Source organism: Desmodus rotundus, chromosome 9 (genome assembly GCF_022682495.2).
Source record: "Desmodus rotundus isolate HL8 chromosome 9, HLdesRot8A.1, whole genome shotgun sequence".
Classification (NCBI taxonomy): domain Eukaryota; kingdom Metazoa; phylum Chordata; class Mammalia; order Chiroptera; family Phyllostomidae; genus Desmodus; species Desmodus rotundus.
In genome coordinates, this window is record NC_071395.1 from 89,998,855 (window position 1) to 90,017,707 (window position 18,853).

At 53.9% G+C, this 18,853-nt stretch overlaps 2 protein-coding genes across 6 annotated transcripts in view; one reads left to right on the forward strand and one right to left on the reverse strand.

Moving 5' to 3' along the window:
• The first annotated feature begins 3,122 nt into the window (after positions 1 to 3,122).
• Positions 3,123 to 5,489, forward strand: LIMD2 (LIM domain containing 2). Of its 4 annotated transcripts, none has more exons than XM_053930559.1 (5): positions 3,123 to 3,258; positions 3,969 to 4,062; positions 4,262 to 4,306; positions 4,388 to 4,527; positions 4,600 to 5,489. In XM_053930559.1, the coding sequence occupies exons 2-5, from the start codon at positions 4,021 to 4,023 to the stop codon at positions 4,757 to 4,759; spliced, it is 387 nt and encodes a 128-aa protein (XP_053786534.1). In that variant the 5' UTR covers positions 3,123 to 3,258; positions 3,969 to 4,020; the 3' UTR covers positions 4,760 to 5,489. The 4 variants fall into 4 exon arrangements, with proteins under 4 accessions (XP_053786534.1, XP_053786535.1, XP_053786537.1 ...); XM_053930560.1 differs by having other exon boundaries at positions 3,146 to 3,258; positions 3,922 to 4,062; XM_053930562.2 differs by lacking the exon at positions 3,123 to 3,258 and adding an exon at positions 3,287 to 3,444.
• Positions 5,490 to 6,765: 1,276 nt separating this feature from the next.
• The window catches only part of MAP3K3 (mitogen-activated protein kinase kinase kinase 3), a 58,375-nt gene continuing 46,287 nt past the window's right edge, over positions 6,766 to 18,853 (reverse strand). Inside the window, exons 8-16 of one of the 2 annotated variants that reach the window (XM_053930557.2) lie at positions 16,111 to 16,172; positions 14,307 to 14,374; positions 14,054 to 14,146; positions 13,245 to 13,436; positions 12,530 to 12,678; positions 11,732 to 11,863; positions 11,112 to 11,241; positions 10,585 to 10,762; positions 6,766 to 9,520 (exon numbers count right to left, since the gene is read on the reverse strand). In XM_053930557.2, the coding sequence (XP_053786532.1) occupies positions 9,292 to 9,520; positions 10,585 to 10,762; positions 11,112 to 11,241; positions 11,732 to 11,863; positions 12,530 to 12,678; positions 13,245 to 13,436; positions 14,054 to 14,146; positions 14,307 to 14,374; positions 16,111 to 16,172 (1,233 nt within the window). In that variant the 3' untranslated portion in view covers positions 6,766 to 9,291. Of the gene's footprint in view, positions 9,521 to 10,584; positions 10,763 to 11,111; positions 11,242 to 11,731; positions 11,864 to 12,529; positions 12,679 to 13,244; positions 13,437 to 14,053; positions 14,147 to 14,306; positions 14,375 to 16,098; positions 16,173 to 18,853 lie in introns of both variants that reach the window. The other variant, XM_053930556.2, reaches the window with a different exon arrangement.

Here is an 18,853-nt window from a genome sequence, read left to right on the forward strand (position 1 = left end):
AGACGGGGAATCGAACCTGAAGGGACAACTCTCCAACCAACTGAACCACACTGGCCAGGGCATACCAGTTCTTTTAAAACCCATAATAGGCTCGGCTGGTGTGAGCATTGTCCCGAAACTGAAAAAGGGTTGTGGGTTTGACTCCCAGTCAGGACACATAATCTAGTTGCAGTTTTGATCCCTATTTGGGGCACATACAAGAGGTGACCGTCAGTCTGTTTCTCTTCCTTCCTCCCTCCCTCCGCCTCTCTCTACAATCAATAAGCATGTACTCAGGTGAGGATTAAAAAATAAAACCCATAATAGATTTATCTCATAACTACCTAAAATTTAGAGACTATTAACATTTGCGTGTGACCATCTACATACTCCGGGGTTGGAAAGGTCTGCCACGTGCAGGCTGCGGGTCGCACGCAGCTCAGGGTGGCTGTGAAAGCCGTCCAATACAAAAGTCATACATTTACTTAAAACACTGTGAGATTTGTGTGTGTGTGATCACATGTCGCAGTGTATTTAATGCGTGGCCCAAGACAACTCTTCCAGTGTGGCCCAGAGGCAGCGCCGAAAGGTTGGACACCCCTGATAGGTGCTAGAGACCAGCCCCTCTGCAGGACCACTTCTGGGCCACTAGGAGTCCAGGCACAAGATGCTCACCTTTGGCAGGAAAGGAGGTGGAGGGTTTTATTTTGTAACATGACTTGTGGTGTCTCCTTACCACTGGAACTAATACCAAACGAGCAGGTAACCAAAGAACCAGACCGGCACCCTGCCCAGTCATCCTGGCTGGCGGCCAGAGAGGCCGGGCCAGGGGGTGGTTCTAACCTGGGTCTTCTGCAAGGTGCTTCCCAGCCTGCATGTGCACCAGCTTAGCACCTTCCCCCCCAGTTGCTCAGGGGTGAGGTGCCCTGCTCTGGGGTAGGCACTTCAAGTGTCAGATTAAGGAAGTGCCCGCCTTCCTTGAAGCTGCTTTGAACCCTCAAATGCTCTCACTTTCCCTTTCCTCAGAAATTGTAACACCAATTAAAAAATAACAAAATGGCCTTGGCCGGTGTGGCTCAATTACTTAAGAGTGTCAACCCGAAGATTGAAGGGTTGTGGGTTCAATTCCCAGTCACGGCACACACTAAAAGGCAGCCAATCAATGTTTCTCACACTGATGTTTTTCTGTCTCTCCCTTCCTCTTTTTGAAAGCAATGAAAAAATGTCCTCAGGTGCTGCGGATAAAAATAAAGAACAAAACCTTGGCCAGTTACAGGGGTTGGTGTGAAAGGAATGACACCCCCACGAGGTGGGGTGGGGAGACCTGAAATGGAGTAAGAAGGCCAGGGCACATTTATTTCCAACCCTCCTTTCCCCTGCCCGGCTCATTTTTTTCTTTAAACCTCAAGTTCCCGTTTCTTAACATCATTATCAGCCGGTTTGCTTGCCTTGTAAACTGCTTTCTTCACCTTGTTTGCAGGCTCATTTTGCTGGCGCTGGCAGCTGCCTGCAGTTCAGCCCCCAGATTGTCCCGGGTAGGGCAAGGGGGCCTCAGGGTCGGGCCTGCCAGCCCAGCCCGCTGCTTCTGGCCCGAGGGCTTCACCCTTCTGAAATCACTACCGCCCCCTTTGAGAATCTGATGACAAGTGTGGAAACCTGGCCTAGAAGTTTCTCACACCCACCCCATCCAGGCAGTCCTCCGGCCTGCAGCTCAATCCAAACACAAACCCTCCAGGGAGGAGCGGGAGGCTGTGGGGACCTGAAGCGCGGCGTGGGTGTGCTGAGCGGGCCGGGTGCGGAGGCGCCGCGCTGTTCTGCTCCCTAGCGAGTGCGTGGGCCGCGCTCCGGAGCCGCTAGTTCTATTCCTGCACCGTGTGGGAACGCGCTATGTTTAGGGCTGTGCTTCGTGAAACAGCTTCCATCCCGGGGAGCCCGGCAGGCCCCCTACCCTCCCGGCAGAGGCCCATCCGGGAGGCTGCTCTGGCCCGCTTCCCGCGCAGCCGAGGCTCTGGCCCACGCGCGGGACGGCCCCTGCCTCAGGCCCGCCGAGCGGCGGGCAGGTGGTGAGGAGCCGGGTGCGGAGGCCGCTTCTCACCCAGCCCTGCTACACCGGCGGTATCCCTGGGCACGGATCACTTCAAACCTCCAGGGCTCGCTCCCCTGTCTTCGCGGAGGTTCGCGAGCACCGAGGTTTGCCCGTGTTGAAGATGGAAGTCTCCCTCCCTGAAAGAGGTGCCCTGGCGTCTGGCGGGCCACGTGCCCGCACGGGCCGGGGTGACTCACCCCACAAAATCTGGCCACAGAAACGGTTTCGGAGAGCGCGTACTCCGGGACGCCAAAGGCAGCAGCTTCCCGGGCCCCTAGTCTTAGGGTTCGCGGGAGATGGCGCTAAGGGGTGCTGGTCCCACCGGACCCTCGTGCAGGCCGACCCCGCGGCGGATGGGCGGCCGGAGGCGACTGATCGCCGAGGCCCCAGGGCCCTCCCTGAGGCGCAGGCTGTACCTCGCAGCACCGCGGCCCGGCGAGGCGGGACCGCGCGCCCGGCCACCGCCGTGATCTTCCCGGTCAGCCTTGCAGGCACGCGGGGCTGCCCCCGGCGGCGGGAGGGCTCCGCGGCCCGAGGAGACTTGGGAGCCACGGACACTGGCCGCGCCTCCCGGGAGGCCCCGCGGGGTCTATCAGGCTGCAGGGCCCACGGAAGTCCGGGAAGAAAGGGGGCAGCCGGGCCTGCGCCCGCCAATGCCAACTAGGGGAAACTGAGGCAGCAAGACGCCCAGGCGAAGCCGGGTACTCCTTCCTTTTCCGCCGCAGGAGCCTCGCCGGGAGCGCGTCGTGTCCAGCGACCCCGGGCGTCCCACCCCAAGCTGGTCCCCGCCCTGAGGCACGCCGCGCAGGGTCCCCGGGCCCCGGGCCCGGCCTCCGTCTGGGGCGGGCGAACGGACCGGCCCGCTTTGCGGGGCCGGCAAGCGCGGGCCCGAGGGGAGGCGCACGGCGCCGGAGCTGGGCGCAGGGCCGGGGGCAGACAAAGGCGGGGACCGCAAGCGAGGGGAAGACAAAGCGCAGAGGGGGTCGGCGGCGGCGCGGGGCGCGGCGGAGCCAATGGGCGGGCGCGAGGCGGGGGCCGGCGGGGGCGGCGCTGCGATAAGGCGGCGGCGGCAGCGGCGGCGGCGGCGGCTCGGGGACCACAGTCAGGCGGCGGCAGCTCGCACCCGCGCCCACCTCGCGCTCGAGGCGCCCCCCGGAGACCGACCCCCGCCCCGCGGCCCAGGCCGGGACCCGGTGAGATTCGCGGGCGTGTGGCCGGAGGAAGGGGTCTGCAACCGGTTCGCAAATCAGGGCGCCTAGGCGGGGGCTGCGGGGGCCGCCTCTCCGGGGTCCCCAGAGCGCTGCCGCCCGTCGCTGCCGCCTGGGCCCGAGGCTCGCGGCTGGCCTTCAGGGCGGGCCTCTGGGCGGGCACCGGGCCAGGTACCCCTCGGCTGGGCCCGCGGGGGGTCCACGCGGGTGCGGGGCCGAGGAGCGAGGCGCGCGGGCTGCCGCACAGCCCTGTCCAGAGGCTGGGTGAGCCGAGCTGTGGGCGCCGGCGGCCTCGGCCCGGGGCTGGGCTGCGGAGGGTTGGGGTCAGGCCAGGGCAGCGGGTACTACTGTTGTCGCTGCGGCCCGGCCCGCCCTCTCCTGACCTCTCTCACCCCCACTCCCACCGCATGCGGGGTCCTGGTCCGCGGGGCAGCCCCCCTCCTCACCCGCTCTGCTCATCCCCCGATGCACAGTTCCACTCGGGGACCCCTGGCCCTCGGGGAGCAGCGTGGGGGGCGGGCGGGAGAAGGGGGAGGTGGGTGAGGGCGGAAGTGGCAAGACCCAGAGCAACAGGAAATGACTTAGAAAAAGTCCCAACCACAGCCCCCCGGCCCCCTGCTTGTAAACACCCCCACCCCCACTCCGCAGGCTGGGGAAGGGCTCGTGGGGCCCAACCGACCGACTTCCCCTTGCAGAACCCAGCGGGTGCCGCGTCTCCACCCAGGCCTCCATCACTTCTAACCAGCCATGTTCCAGGCTGCAGGAGCCGCCCAGGCCACCCCCTCTCCTGTAGGTGATCAGCCGGGTGGGAGGGCACCCCGAGCAGGTGTCTGGCTTGGGGATGAAGGGGTGAGGGACGGTGTGTTTGCCTACCACCCTTTACCCCTTTCCCCTTGAGTGCCCCTGGGAGCTGGGCCGGTGACCCCAGTGAAGGTCTGGGGCATCTCTCAGCTGCCCCTGCCCTGACTGGTCGGTCCTCTCCCCTCAGGAAGCCAAAGGCGCTTGTGGCCCCAGCACCGTTCAGCGCTCCAAGGTAGGGCCGTGAGAGTGGGGTGTAGGGGGAAGAAGGGATGGGCGCTGGTCAGACCCCTGGCTGAGTCTCTCCCCTCCACAGTCCTTCAGCCTTCGGGCCCAGGTGAAGGAGACCTGTGCTGCCTGCCAGAAAACCGTGTACCCCATGGAGCGGCTGGTGGCAGACAAGCTCATTTTCCACAACTCTTGCTTCTGCTGCAAGCACTGTCACACCAAGCTGAGGTGCGCCTTTGCCCTGCCCTTGCCCTTACCTGCCAGCCCTGACCCAACCTGACCACAGTTCTGCCTCTGCAGCCTGGGCAGTTACGCGGCACTGCACGGGGAATTCTACTGCAAGCCCCACTTTCAGCAGCTGTTCAAGAGCAAAGGTAACTACGATGAAGGCTTCGGCCGCAAGCAGCACAAGGAGCTCTGGGCCCACAAGGAGGTGGACGCCAGCACCAAGACAGCCTGAGGCCCTCTGACGGTCCGTTCCCTCTGTAGAGGGCCTGCAGCAGGACGGTGGGAAGTGTGGGAAAGAGATTGGACCTGGGCTTGGGTGGGGAGGCAGGGTGGGAATGGGATGAGGCTGTCGTGCTCAGGCAGAGGGTTACAGGGGCAGGGCTCTGCTCCAGAATTCCTTCTTTTTCTCTCAGTGGGTGGGGATTTGGGAACCAGGATTAAGGGGTTGCTCACCACCCTGCTTCCTGCTTCTTTCAGCCTACCCAACCTCACCCCCTGGCTCCCTTGGAGGCCCCCAAGCCCAGCTTCCTTATCTAGGTGCCTTTTCTCCAGCAAGGAGTCAGCATGTTCCCCTCAGGGTCCTAAGCTCCCTCACTGCCACCTGGGGCCCTGTGTGGCCCCCATGTCTCCCCATCTACCTCTGCCCTTAGCCTGGTTCTGAGCCATGGAGACTTTGGAGGAAGAAGAGGCAGCATGCCTTCTGCTGGGCCTCAGAATGCCCACCAGGGCTCAGTGGGGGAGGGGAGGGGAAGTGAAGCAGCCCTGCCCTCCCTGCAAAGCAAGGCAGGGCAGGCCCCAGTGGGGTTTGGGACCATCTTGCACCACTGGCATCGAGCAGCAGAAGCCGAAGCACCTGCCAGGTTGAGAGCCGGAGACTGGCAGCAGCCACGCTCCCTCCTCTTCTGTTTCTGCCGGTTCTGTTGTGATCAGCCCTGTTTTAAACATGCTTCAGCAGATCCTGACTCTGTATTATGTGGCCTGACGGGGGGCTTTGTGGAAGAAAGGGCACAGACTCGCCATGCAGGTGAAGAGGGGGGACAGGGTCAGCCTACAGCACATCTGGCCTTGTTGGGGAGCAGTGATGGGTGTCAGAAATAGCAGTCAGCCTGAGTAAAAGGGTGTCCCCGTCCCAGCCAGGCTCTCCATGCTGTCAGACCCGGAGTGTCTGTAACTGAAACTCCTTTGTCCTTCAGCCTTGTGTTGGCTAAGAAGGCCAGTCCACCAGTGTGTGATGGTGCCTGGCTTCACTGCACTCAGTATGTTGGGATGAAGGCAAGACCCCTTCTACCGAGCCCTGGTCTGGGCCCCTTTTGCCCTGGAAATCAGCAAGGGATAGAGGGCATCAGCAGATCCAGCAGGTGGTTTCCTAGTCTCTCTGCGCCCCCCCCCCCCATCTACTATCTTACCCTGCCTTTTCAAGCTCTGGTGAGTGGGGCAACCATAGTCCCTGTCCCAGGGAGTCCGAATAGCTTGTCTGCTCCTCTGAGTGGACGACAAATAAGGCAAGCCTGGAGGATCTAAGACTCCATCCCCCACCAATGGGATAAAGGCAGGAAGGGTAGGTTGTCCCACCCCAGACCCAACTGTCCAGATTTCCCCAAACTGCCTGTGAACAAGAGGGCAGATTCCTGGGGATTTGCTGCCCCTGCCCCGTACAACTCAAGTTCTTAAGTGACCTCATGCCCAAAGGACAGCGTAGGGAGCTAGGCCTTAAGCTCTGGTGGCAGATGGGCTGTTGCGGCAGACCCTGGCCCTTGAAGCAGCAGAGCTAAGCACTCAGTAAGCAGAGTGGGTGCACCAGGTGCACCAGAAGCTTCAGATGGGGACGAGGATGGTCCTCTGTGCAAAGCTAAGCAACAGCAGCAGATCAATTAGGGGGAAATATGAGAAGATGGCTCCTGGAGGCAACTGATTCCTTCCTTGAAAGGGTGGGACTGAGGAGAGTCCTCTGGGCTGGGAAGACTACTAGATGCCACAAAGGAGCTGGGAACCCAGACACTGGTGACACTCAGGGCTGACAGACTGCCCTCTGCAATGCTTCTGGGGGCGAGAGAAGGGGGTGCCATCTCTGAGCTAGCAGTGGTACCAGCCAAATCATCCCATCCTAACACCCCTTCTTGGAGTCCTTACAAGTTCTCCACTGAGGCACCCAAGTTGCCAGACACTATACCCAGCCCCTCTCTGGCAAATGTCTGCCCCCTCCACCCTTCAACCAAAAGCACTGCCACAGGACCCCTCTGGTATAAATGATCCCTTTTATTTTAAGTAATGCGCGACACTGGCCTGGCTTTGCTCTGCAAGCCCTCGGTCAAGATATAGTCAAGATAACTATGGCTGCAGGTTCTTCTGCACAATCCACAATTCAGACACAGACACAGAGCAGAGTGGGTGGGAGGGGCAGGAGGGTGGCAGAGGACAGACGGTCCCCAGCGTTGGCCAAGGCTGACATACCCCACAGAACGATGAGCAAACAGCACATGGCTCTTCCCACAGCAACCCTGGGGCTACTAGGAGACTGCCCTTCAGAACCTTTGGGCCCAGGCCATTCTAAGCCCACTTGTCATCTGGATTATTTAACAATAAATTAAAATTAAGCAACAGCTTGGTCCTGAGGATGCTGAGCCAGCATGTCCACAGTTTGGGGCACACAAAATAATCAGGGTCCTATTTTGGAGTGCAGGGTTGGCTTGTTTGCAAATTCATTCTTAAAAACACATTCCCTGTGAGGTTAAGACCCTGGCGGCGGCGGGGGGGGGGGGGGGGGGGGAATGGGGGCTCTGTGAGAGCCTGAACCTGGGACACAGAGTCGTCTCATCTTGTCAGCTCCAGCACCGCGCATGCTCTGTTTCCTCTTGGGAAATGGGGACAGGGCGGGTGTGGGCCCAAGAAGAGTGGTGGAGCCATCAGGATGGGGTCATGAAGAGGCTGAGCTGCCATTGGGCAGCTTTGGTCGAGATGAGGGGCCCGGTCCCCACCCTGGGCAAGGGCTAAGGTGGAGACAGGAGCACATGCTCGCTGTCTTAGGGCTGGGGGTGCCTGACAGATACCCCCAGGGGAAAAGGATGGAAATAGGCCCAGGCCCAGTTGGCACCGTGCAACACATTCCTGCAAAACCTGCTTTCATTTTTTCTCTCTTGAGGTGTCCATCACCTGTAACAGTCTAGAAGTGATATATATACAAACCATCAAATATGATCTGAGATATAAATTAACAAGTACAAGGCCTCACATTACATGATGTGAAAAGGCTAAAAACAGCGATAGAAACTACATTCATAAAAGTGCATCGTCAACATACAACGAAGGCTTTGGCTTGTTCTGGTGCCCGTGGGGAAGTGGGCATAGCTGGCAATGAGCTGCCTGGCGCTAATCCCCAGTTCCCTGGAGATGCCCATCCCTGGGCACTGGCTTTTTTTTGTTTTGTTTTTTTTTTCTTTTTCCTTTAATGACAACTCCCAAGGAAACTGGGTGTTGAGAGGGAGGAGCTCTAGCAATAGGCACATTTTGGAGGGGAGGGGCCGGAAAAAAGGACCAGCGCCCAGGCTGAGGTAAATAAGGCCAACTCTAAGCTGCTTGGAGATACTGGCTCCCAGACCCCTGCTGCCACTCCTCCCCCAAGGGAGGAGCAAGAAGAGAAAGAGGCTGAAACCTCATGGGGACTGGCAAGGCTGGCCAAGGAGGAACAGAGCTGGCGGTTATGGACATGATAGGTGGCACAGGGGCTCTCCCTTCTACCAGTTGGAGAGGCTCTGGCCCAGCTGGGTCATACTCACAGATGGCCTGATAGAGCTCCCCTGGCCAGCCTGAGTGCCCTGTGCAGGGCAGGGTGGCCGGTTGGATCGGAGGCTCTGTGTGCTGTCCATCTTCCTGTCTGATGCAGGGGGGGAACAGGTGCCAGGCCAGGAGCACAAAGGCCATACCTTCAGCTCTTTCCAATCCAGCCTAAGGCCTGAGCCCATAGCAGGGGTACTCAGAGCCCAGAGGGCCCACAGTCTCCAGTTCAGAAACTGGGCACAGCATTAAGAGTGACTCCAATTTGTAAAACAGAGACAATTGCATTGACAAAACTGCCCCCTCAGTGGGGCAGTTCCACATCTCAGGCCACTGCTTGGGAAGGCAGGGTCACAGGGGCAGGCAGGACGGGCTCCTCCTCCCCTGAATAAGGCAGCATAACATTTGCTTCATTCATCTTTGGTAAGGCCAGGGACTGGCAAAGCTGACCTGGAGGCTCAAGGGAGAGTGCAGCCCAGGCCTCTGCCTTCCATTGGCTGTGGGCTGCTGGGCTTTACCTCAGGCCTGGGTGGGCTCATCCAGCCCAGAGATGCCCTGGTGGTCTCCAGACATGGGGAGGAGAAACAAAATAACACTCTGAATGAAAGTAACACTATTCGGACCCTCGTGTCCATCAGGTGCCCCCAAGATGGCACAAGATGGACACTGGTGCTGACCGCAGTGTCGGGACACAGCCCCAAGGGTGGGGCCCACAGCGCCTCGCACACTGTTCCTAGCCCCTCACCCTGCACGCTGAGCTGATGAGGCTGGAGCTCTCAGGTCTGGCGGGCTGGGGGCTTCCAGTCCTTGAGGCTGCAGCCGCCCCACCCTGGTTCTGAGCCCAAATGGCAGAAGGGGCACAGACAGACGCTGGCTGGACTGTAGCTCCATGGTCCACAGCCTTGCCTGGGAAAAGCAGCAACTCTGCCGAGCCCCACAGCAGCCCCTTGCCCATGCAGTAGGGGCAGCCGGCAGCAGCACGGCCTTGAGAGCTCAGTACACAAGCTGTGCAAAGTGGTGTGTGAGCAGCTCCTCGGCCGAAGGTCTCTGGCGGGCCTCCACAAAAATGCGCCTCAGGAAGTCCCGGCCGTGCTCAGAGATATGGGAGGGCAGCTGAGGATTCGTGGGCTGCGTGGCAATCTTGAAAATGGCGGCCATGGCTTCATACTCTGCCCAAGGTGGTTTCTCTGTCAGCATCTCTACCACAGTGCAGCCCAGGCTCCTGGAGAGAGAGACCCCCAGGTCACCTCTTAGCCAGCCCCAGGCTCCCAGCTGCTCTGCCCACTGATGTAAAAGGAGGTGCTTTTCTCAGAACACACCGAGGCAGAATGAACAAAGCTGAGAGTGGACACGGTATAGAGGGTCCCCAAGGCCAGAAGAGGCTTCAAAGCACTGTTGGCCTCGTCCACACAGGCTTCGTCAACCTATACCCAACCTGGGTACTTCTTGAGATTGGGGAAGAGAACCACTTAGTACAGTCAGAAAGAACTCCAGGATAACTAGGTTACTTTCCTATTGCTGCTGTAGCAGATTACCATGAACCTAACTGGCATGAAACAAGATACAAATTCATTATAGTTCTGGAGGTCAGGAATCTAAAATCCGTCTCACTAAAGGTCTAAAGGTCTCAGTGGGGATGGTTCCTTCTGGAAGCTCTGAGGGGAGAATTTCCTTGCTTTTTCCAGCTTCTAGGGGCTGCCTTTATTTCTTGGCTCATGGCCCCTCTAATGCTTCGCTCTACCCTCTTGCTTCCCTGGTCACATCTGCTACCCACTCTGATCTCCTGCCTCCCTTTTATAAGGACTCTTGGTTATACTGGCCCACCTGGATGATTCAGGATGATCTTCCCATCTCAAAATTCTTAAATTAATCAAATCTACCAAGGTCCTTCCGCCATATAAGTTAACATTTACTTAGGTCAAAGGGTAGCACATGGACATCTTCAGGGGCCTACCATTCAGCCCAAGGGGAAGAGCCTTCCAGGCCCTTTCAGCGGATGGACATGAAGAAATACAAATGCAAGCCGTCTGAGTGTTGGGAGAGGGAGTGGAGGCCTGCTAGTGTTCAGTGGCTGATCCAGGCCCTCAGTATGCATCTGACCTCTTTTTTAGCAAACATCAAGAATGTTTCCCACAGCCTAAGTTCCCGGCAATAACATTTGCTATTTGGAGCTGAAACACACCGCCACCTCTGCATCCTGGCCTAGCTGGCGAGAGGTGGGTACTCCCTCCCTCCCTTGTGCCACACCACAGAGCCTCAAAGCTCATTTCTGAAGCCACTACTCACCACACATCTGCCTTCCTTCCATAGCCTTCGCCGCTGATCACCTCAGGGCTCATCCAGTAGGGTGTGCCGGTGACCGAGCGCATGCCTGGGCCTGACATGCAGATGGTCTGCAGGCGTTTGCTGGCCCCAAAGTCCCCCAGCTTCACATTCCCGGCAGAGTCTCGGAGGATGTTGGCTCCTAAGGCAGGAAAGCGCAGAAGATACAACTCTGAACCCTCTGGGCTTTTCCCTCCCTCTTTCCCCACCTCCCAGGTCACAGGGCTGCGGGGAAAGGCCAAGGCCACCATAAATTAGATGTGAACTGCACAGGACAAACAGGCTAGCGATGGAAGCCTCAGCTACAGCACGAAAAGATCACCACCACGGCCAACACTGCCGAGCACTTTACTCTGCAGTATTTCCCCAAATGCTCAACTGATCTTCACATGATCAGCAATTAAGAAAACAATTAAGAGACCTACATTTCAGAAAGTTTGGAATGGTTAAGCGACCAAGTCCTGGGGACTCCGAGGCCTGCCCCTACTCACCCTTGATGTCGCGGTGAACAATCATGTTGCTGTGCAGGTAAGACATGCCCTCTAGGATCTGCCGGGTGTATTTTCGGGTCACACTCTCCGTCAGAGCTCCATAGGCCTTCAGCTGGTCTTTCACTGAGCCCTACAGCCACGAAAGTCAGAGGGGGTCACTGTGAGAAGGTGATGGAAGGGAGGCAAAACTATTTCCAGCCTCTAGAATGGTAGCATAGAAGTGGTTCATCCAATCCCCACTTGTGACGTACCAGGTGCTTTAGTAGGGGATGCCAGGCAGCTTGGAGAAAAGTCTGAGACAGCCCTTCCCTCAAGGAACATATGACCCAAATCCACAAGGGAGGCCCCTCTGCTCCAGGTAGAGGCGGTACTTACTGGAGTGCAGCGGTCCTGGAAGCCTCAGGTGAGGGTGGCCTGAGACAGTTCTCATCCCACACCGTCACTGTGACCAGAGGCAGGCCCTTCTTGACTGCAAGTCCCGCCATCACCTCACTTTCTCCTCTGAGCCTCTGGAGTCTCAGGTGATCAGACCCATGTCAAAGGGATCCCTCCTCTGCAGCCCCAAACCCCAGGTCAGGCCCTCTCTTCTGGGTGTCTCACACACACAAAGGGGCACATACCCCCGGCATGTACTCCATGAAGATGGTCAGGGTCTTCTCAGTGCGGTCCCGCAGACAGCCATAGTACTGCACAATGCGCTCGTGCTGCAAGTTCTTCAGCAACTGGATTTCACACTCCAAAGCGCTCACCTCCTAGGGGAGGGGCCCAGTGGTCACCTCAGCTCCCAGGGCCCTGGTTTGCCTGCCTGGGATCAGCTCAATTTGCCCTAGTCAGTGCCCTCAGAGGGATCTATCTACCTTGGAAACTTCGGCTGTAGAAAAGGGGGATTCTCTCAACTGTTTGTTCCTTGGCCGCAGTGCTGGCCAACCCTTGGAGTGGTGGCACTCCCACACAGGAAATACGCAGACAGTGGGGTGGGGGGAGTTGTGGGTGCTTGGTACCTCCTGTACTTAAGGTAACTGGTGTATTTATCTACTCAGATTGGACTACAGAACACATCCAAAGCTGAATTACAAGACAGGCTCCTTCCTGGGCTGAGAGAGACATCCGTTTGGTGAGGGGCAACTGCTACTCTCTGGCACTGGTCAGCACCTCTTTCTTTGGGTTGTATGGAACTTTGGTATCAGCTTAGTTCCTCATACCCAATCCCTTCCCCAGGTGCTTGGTGCTCTTTGGACCACAGTCCCTTCCTCCCATAGCAATGACCAGGGCCAGGACCATGGTAGACAGCAAGGGAACTGGGAGGAAGAATAATGGGGGAAGCAACTTGTGGCATCTGGTACAACTGGTCTGTGCAATGAGACAGGTACTTGGTTGAGAGGGTGGGACTGGAAGTCAGACCATGGGGAAGGTATTACCTTGCTTGTCTCAGGACTGTCTGGGTCAAATTGGACCTGCTTGGAAGCAAGTTCACGTCCTGTGTCCACATCATAACACAAATAGACCCTGCCGAAGGCACCCTGGCCCAGGAGCTTCCCCCGGCGCCAATTGATGGGGGCACTAGGAGCTATAGGAGAACAGAAGGAAAGAGCTTTAGTCTGTGCACATTATTTATTGATAGCCTGCCTCATTCTCCAGAGGCTCTATATGGGACCTTTGGCTGGAGCTCCCCCATCACCCATCACTATCACATCTCACTGCACCATCTTCACCCTCGCCTGGAACAGGCCCAGAGCACTGGTCAATCAGACCATAAGACCTGAGTCATGAGAGGCAGAGGACTGGTGAAGTCATCGTTAAATGCTTTTCTGCATTGATCAAACACCTGTATTTTCAAAGTCCCTAAATATCTTAATATGGCAGGAATTAAGGAGACAACTCTTCAGTTTAAATATGGCAAAACTAAAGACCAAAGAAGGCAAGTGGCTTGCCACACAACAGTGGAGTAAGGACTAAGGTCAAAGGGGTCTGTTAACCCCATGCAGACTCTTCTAGTGTGGAAAGAATGGGCCAGAGCAGCCTACTGCTGAACCAGACAGCGCCAGTTCACTCATGGGCCTCCCAGCCTCCCAACCTGCAGCTCATCTGAGCGTCCCCGGGGCGGTCTCCCCCTAGCCAGGGCCCACTCCTCACACTTGGTCGGCACATTCCTCTCCTGCACTGAGAGGGCGTTCTCGCTGTCTGCACTCCGCAGGCGCCCTCGGGGGTCCAGATATTGCACCGCCAGACCCATGTTCTCGCCATTTGTGCTCAGGGAGCGGCTGGAGGGCACCAGGGTGAACAGGTTACCTTGATGACGTCGTATTCGGGGAAATGTTCTTCTACCTGAAGGGGAGCAGGGGCCAGAGCAGAGTAAATCAGACCTCTGGCCTTGAAGCTAACTCTGCAAACCAGGTCATAACACCAGCTCTGGCCCATCCTATCTTCCCTCCTACCTAACTCACGCCAGAATGACTAATGCCCCAAGCACCTTGAGAATCAGGACAAAAGCAGGAATTAGCAGTCAAAGATGGTTCAGGAAGCTCTGGCCAAAGGGAAGGCTCAAGGCTGGCCCTCAGACTCCGCAGCACTCACAAGGCCAATCCACAGCTGAAGTCTCTGTTTTCCTTGGCATCCTAATCCTAAATCCCTGCAGAAGCTCCCTTCTGTTTGCTGCCATGGGGCAGAAGAGGGCGATGAAGAGCTGCTGCCCTGGAGCAGGCTGCGCACTCAGACAAAGGACAGAGTTCCCAGTGGCAGTATCCTGAGTCTACAAATACTGTCCTCCCCCTTTTTTTGTTTTTTCCCCTGTCTCTAGTGCCTCAAGTCTGGGCACAGCTCCTCGGGAATGAAGGAAACACGGGGTCTGGAGTGCCCCAGCCCACCCTGTGGCAGTGGCTTTTCCATGGCAGAGCTGTAACTACACCTTTTTGAGGCAGCCAGCAGGGTAGAAGCGCACTCACCATCGTTGTAGTCCTTGTGGTGCACAGACACGTGGTAGCGCCGGGGGTAGGTTCCACCTTTGACCCCTTTGTCATAGAGCTGAGTTTCCCGATCTGAGTAAGATAGAGGAATCACCAGCTTCTTGGTAGACAGCAGTGAGTGAGACCTCAGAGCAGCAGGCCCGAGAAGAATCAAAATACAGTTCTGGCTTCCCAACTCAGTTTTCAAAAAGAGAAGGCCTGCAGCCCCTCCCAGACACCCTGAAGTGCTCACCTGAGAACTCCTGTCTGTTGTCTGGGAAGCTCTGGGCTCGGGACATTCGCGATTTCCGGAAGGATGGACTGGAAAAAACAAAATGAAACCACAAAGTAGACTTAGCATACTTTCAAAGCAGCTCACCAGGGCAAAAGGCAGGATATCCAGACAGACTCCCTTTTCTAACTTCCTCACATGTGTTTACATATTAGGAAGCAGCGTACAAGGCAAACAGCCCTTTTCTGGGCTCAGCCTATTTCTTTCTCTTTACTAGTCTTGAGACACAAATCTGACAGGACCTTGAGTGATGGGCCCCTCCAGTCCTACTGAGCTCTGGCTGCACAGCACTTGCCCTTCTTGCCCTTTCCTCCCACCTTAGTAACAGGGAAAGTTGCAAAACAAAAAAACAAAAACAAAAAACCCCCCCAAAACCTCTTGCTTAGGGCAGTAATAAAAATAGCAATACCACCAAGCATCTTCCTTTCAGGCTAATCAGCATTATCCCATTTCAGTGATGGGGAAACTGAGGAACAAATAAGTTAAGGGATTTGTCCGAAGCCACTTGACTAATATTTGGTGGAGCTGGAGTCCATCTGGCTCTAGATCCCATGAAAGGAAGATGGAAACCCTACGCTCAAGTTAGGCCAGGTGTCAAAGCAGTCAGTCCAGGCCACTGGGTTTCACTCCCAAGGAGAAGAAAACAAAGCAAGGGAGGGACAGAAGAAAAACCCAAGAATCAAGTGAGTAAATTTAGCTATCTTTCCTAACAACCACCTGAGGTCCTTTCCCTTACAATTGCTAGACCCAGACCTTCTGTAAGCCTGTCCTACCTTCCCCACCTCCACACCCCCAGTTTGGCCACAAAGCTTCGGAGGTAGTCCAAAGCCAGAGTTAGTTCCTATCCTGACAGAGTCTTCAATCTGTGGCAGCAAGCCCCAAACAAACCTACAAAGTGAATACCAACAAGTAACTATGACTGTATTCTGTATCTAGAGGGAAGAGCTTCCATCAGCGCTCAGATTTGTTAGGAAAGACACAGTACAAATTGGCCGTGGTCACAAAGTCAGTGCCCACATGAACAATTAATTGTGACACAAAGAAAAAAATCTACACACCTGCCCCATAGCCTCTGACCATGGCCAGATGTGATCAAACATTCTTCTGGACATAACAAGGGCAAGGTGAGAGACTGGCTGTATCAGTGCCAAAGCCAACTCCAAATGTACCCTCGCTGATGGGCAAACCAGCTCCACAGAACCATGTGGTATGTGAAGGACAGCACTTTTTCCTCCCAAAGTGCAAGAACCAGATTACACACCAAACAAGCAGTGTGGTAATAAGCTAGGCAGTCTGGATATTTCGCTTTCCGTTTTTTATATACCAGTTTCTTATTCCACCAAAAACACTTTAAAAAGTGAACCCACAGATGATAACTCAATATTGTCCCCCAAACACTGAAGGTCCACTGCTTCTCAGTCCAGATCATAGCAATGAGGCCAAGAACACTAGAGCAGTGCGTATTATGTAGAGTCAAACATGTAAAGCACTTGGAACAATAAAGCAAGCATTTAATACACGTGAGCTGCTATTCTGAGCTGCTATGAAATTCATCTAATTATATAAATACAACATTCTCATGGTGTTTGGACAATTAAGGAGAAAGTTCTTTTCCAGAAGCATGATGTTTTTACCATGGGCCTGCAGACCAGTGTATAGATTGGAGACACACACGCTCACTCACTCAATTTCTTCAGCCCGTCAGTTCCAAAACATCTACACACTAACCCCCAAACTAGCCACAGTCCCATACCTGTCTGCTGACCTGTCCAAGGATTGGCAGCTTCCCGACAAGGAATTTTCAGCACTGTCCAAGGGATCCAGCATCTGCAAGGCAAATTATGCAATAAAATCCCAGCCATAGCCCAAATGCCTGAATCCAGGTAAGTCAGGGCTTTAAGGCTAAGGCCAGCAAACGGTCCTTTTTGTTAAAACATGAAAGTGCACTTTTTCTGCTCGCGTAGTAAGAAGAATGATTAGGAAGGTAGCATTCTCCCCTGAAGTTTGAAAGTCAAGTGTCCAGGAGGGAGAAAAATGCCTGGCTGGCATCCCAAAGAGCTCTGCCAGGAGAGCAAAGCTGACGCTGCTTCTCTTGTTGGCATTTTCTTGGCTCATGACTGCTGGAACCTGGTGCTGGAGGTGGTGCTACCCTGCAGCGGCTTCCAGTGTGTTTGGGTGGGTCGGGGATGCTTCTGTTCACACGCCATAATTTATCATTTACAAAGACAAGTACTGCCCTCACTTCACAGATGAGCCACTACAGGTCTAGAAAAGTTAGGAGAATTGTCTAAAGTCATGAAACCAGTTAATGCTCAGCTGATACAGGTCAAGGATGTCCCAGTTCCTGGTTCTCATGCAGAAGTAATGGATATCTATTGAATATATAAATTAAAATGTTTCTCTGGCCCTCAGGCAAGTGCAGTAACAAAAAAACTTAAGGTTAGCTTTGTCTCCAATTAAACTCTCCTTCATTTTGTCCAAGGGTAGAGGAGATTTCTACTAACAGAGTATTCATTATCTGAGATCCAAAGTTGAACATGACATAGGGAAGCTGAGTATCGAAATTATGAAAATTCACTAATAATGTTCATAAAATTAGTTACCGACTTAAATGATCTCTTTCCATTTAATACTAGGGTTCATCTCACCCATAATTTCAAATACTTTAGGTCATATTATCATATATAATGTTTCGTAAAGAAACTATCAATCAAGGTAAATTACTTGCAAAGTAACACTGCAAATCTTGCAAAGAAAATAGGATTTTCCAAAGCAGACAAAACCAATATGGAAAGAACTGTTCCCAACCCATCAAATGCACATTTGGCACCGTTGGAACAGTTAACAAAAGAAGAGAGAATGAGCAAGTATAACGAGACAGGTGTGATGCAGGAGCAGGAATACCAAAGGTTCAAGAGAGACCTTTGGAAAACCCTCTGAATCCCTTGAAGGCTCCTGTGAAAAAGGAACCCCATTACGACAGTGCTGCAGAAAGCAAAGGGGAAATGAAGGAAGTTACGTTGTGCTAGCAAAATTTTTGTTAGAAAAATTAAGCCAAAAAAATCAACATGAATCATGCTTCTTAGAATTTCATTCTAAAAATTAGCAAATAGGCGCAACTATTATCTAAATCTGATTAAAGCAAAAACAAAATAAACTTATCTTAGTTTCACTTTTTAAGAAAGTCTCAATTGAATATTCTTTCACTATATACTATGCTGTTTTGGTCTCTTAAGTGCATTTATCTTTAATGGCTCAATTACCAGCAGCAATTCTCTGCAGCTAAAGAGGCAGGGCACTGGAGAATGACCGAGGCATTTCCAAGCTACCACCTTCCTTGGCATCTGTCCAGAAGTGTGTCCTCACTAGGAGTCTAATATTCCCATGCCTCTGAGGGCCAGACATGTAAAGCAGTAAAAGGACCAGGGTATAGGACCACGGGGAGGTATAGAGACCAAAAGCAATCCAACTCATTTATAATCTCTGAGATTTTACACCCAAGTCACCCCAGTACAGCTGATGTTCAGAAGTGCTCTGGTAGAGAAAGCAGGAAGGATGGTCAGTATCTTACAGGTCACTATTCTAAACATGAATTCATCTGGGAGGCAGAAATACAGAAAAGAGGCAGTGTAAAGAGCTTCTCATAGCCTATATAGTCTGAATAATGTTGTGCTATTAAAGGGAAAAGAAAAGCTGTAAGAATCAGTTTTAGGAGAAAGGAAAGTTACAAGAAGCCATTTTTGGTAAAATCCCCTATGTGATGGTGCTGGCCCTTCTATTGCATGGTTTGTTACCCTTAAGAAATTCCCCTTTCCCAGGCCAAAACCCCAAAATTTATAGGAGTGGATCTTTTTCTTTGCAATCAAAGCAAGCTTACTGAAAAGACTTGAGCATGAGACCAGAATTCTCACACTTGCTGCGTTTACTAAGCCAAAATGCCATTTTCATCAAGTGAGCCACTTGTTAAAAAGCTAGCCATTCTTCTTTAACTCAGCATATGTGAGATCCATTCAAACTGTTGCATATATCAGGGTTCATTTTTAAAAATCCCTGTCTAGTATTCTGCTGTATGACTATAATACAATTTGTTTATCCATTCTCTCTTTGATGAACATTTAGGTTGTTTAGAGTTTTTGACTCTTAATGAGTAAACATCCATGTAGAAGTATTAGTAAAAACAAAACCAAAAAAACACCTAGCCATTAAAATGAGTTAGCCATTGTGGTGGACACACCATAAAGTGATCCCCCTTCCATGAGTCACAGCCTTGTACAATCGCTCTCCTTGAGTCTGGGCAAAACTTGGAACTTGCTTCTAGTCAATAGACCATGGCAACGAGGATGGGATGTTCCTTCCCATGACGACATTTTATAAGACCCCATCTTTGCACACTGGAGCAAGAGACTCTCCTGTTGGCCTTGAAGAAGCTGTCATATTGTGAGAGGGCCATGTGGCAAGGAACTGTAGGTGGCTTCTAGGAGCTTAGAGTGGTCCCTGGCCAAAAGCCA

Coding starts and splice junctions, on each gene's coding strand:
- LIMD2 (XM_053930559.1), top strand. CDS start 4,021: ATGTTCCAGGCTGCAGGAGCCGCCCAGGCCACCCCCTCTCCT. Junction 4,063..4,261: donor CCCAGGCCACCCCCTCTCCT/GTAGGTGATCAG, acceptor CTCTCCCCTCAG/GAAGCCAAAGGCGCTTGTGG. Junction 4,307..4,387: donor GCACCGTTCAGCGCTCCAAG/GTAGGGCCGTGA, acceptor TCCCCTCCACAG/TCCTTCAGCCTTCGGGCCCA.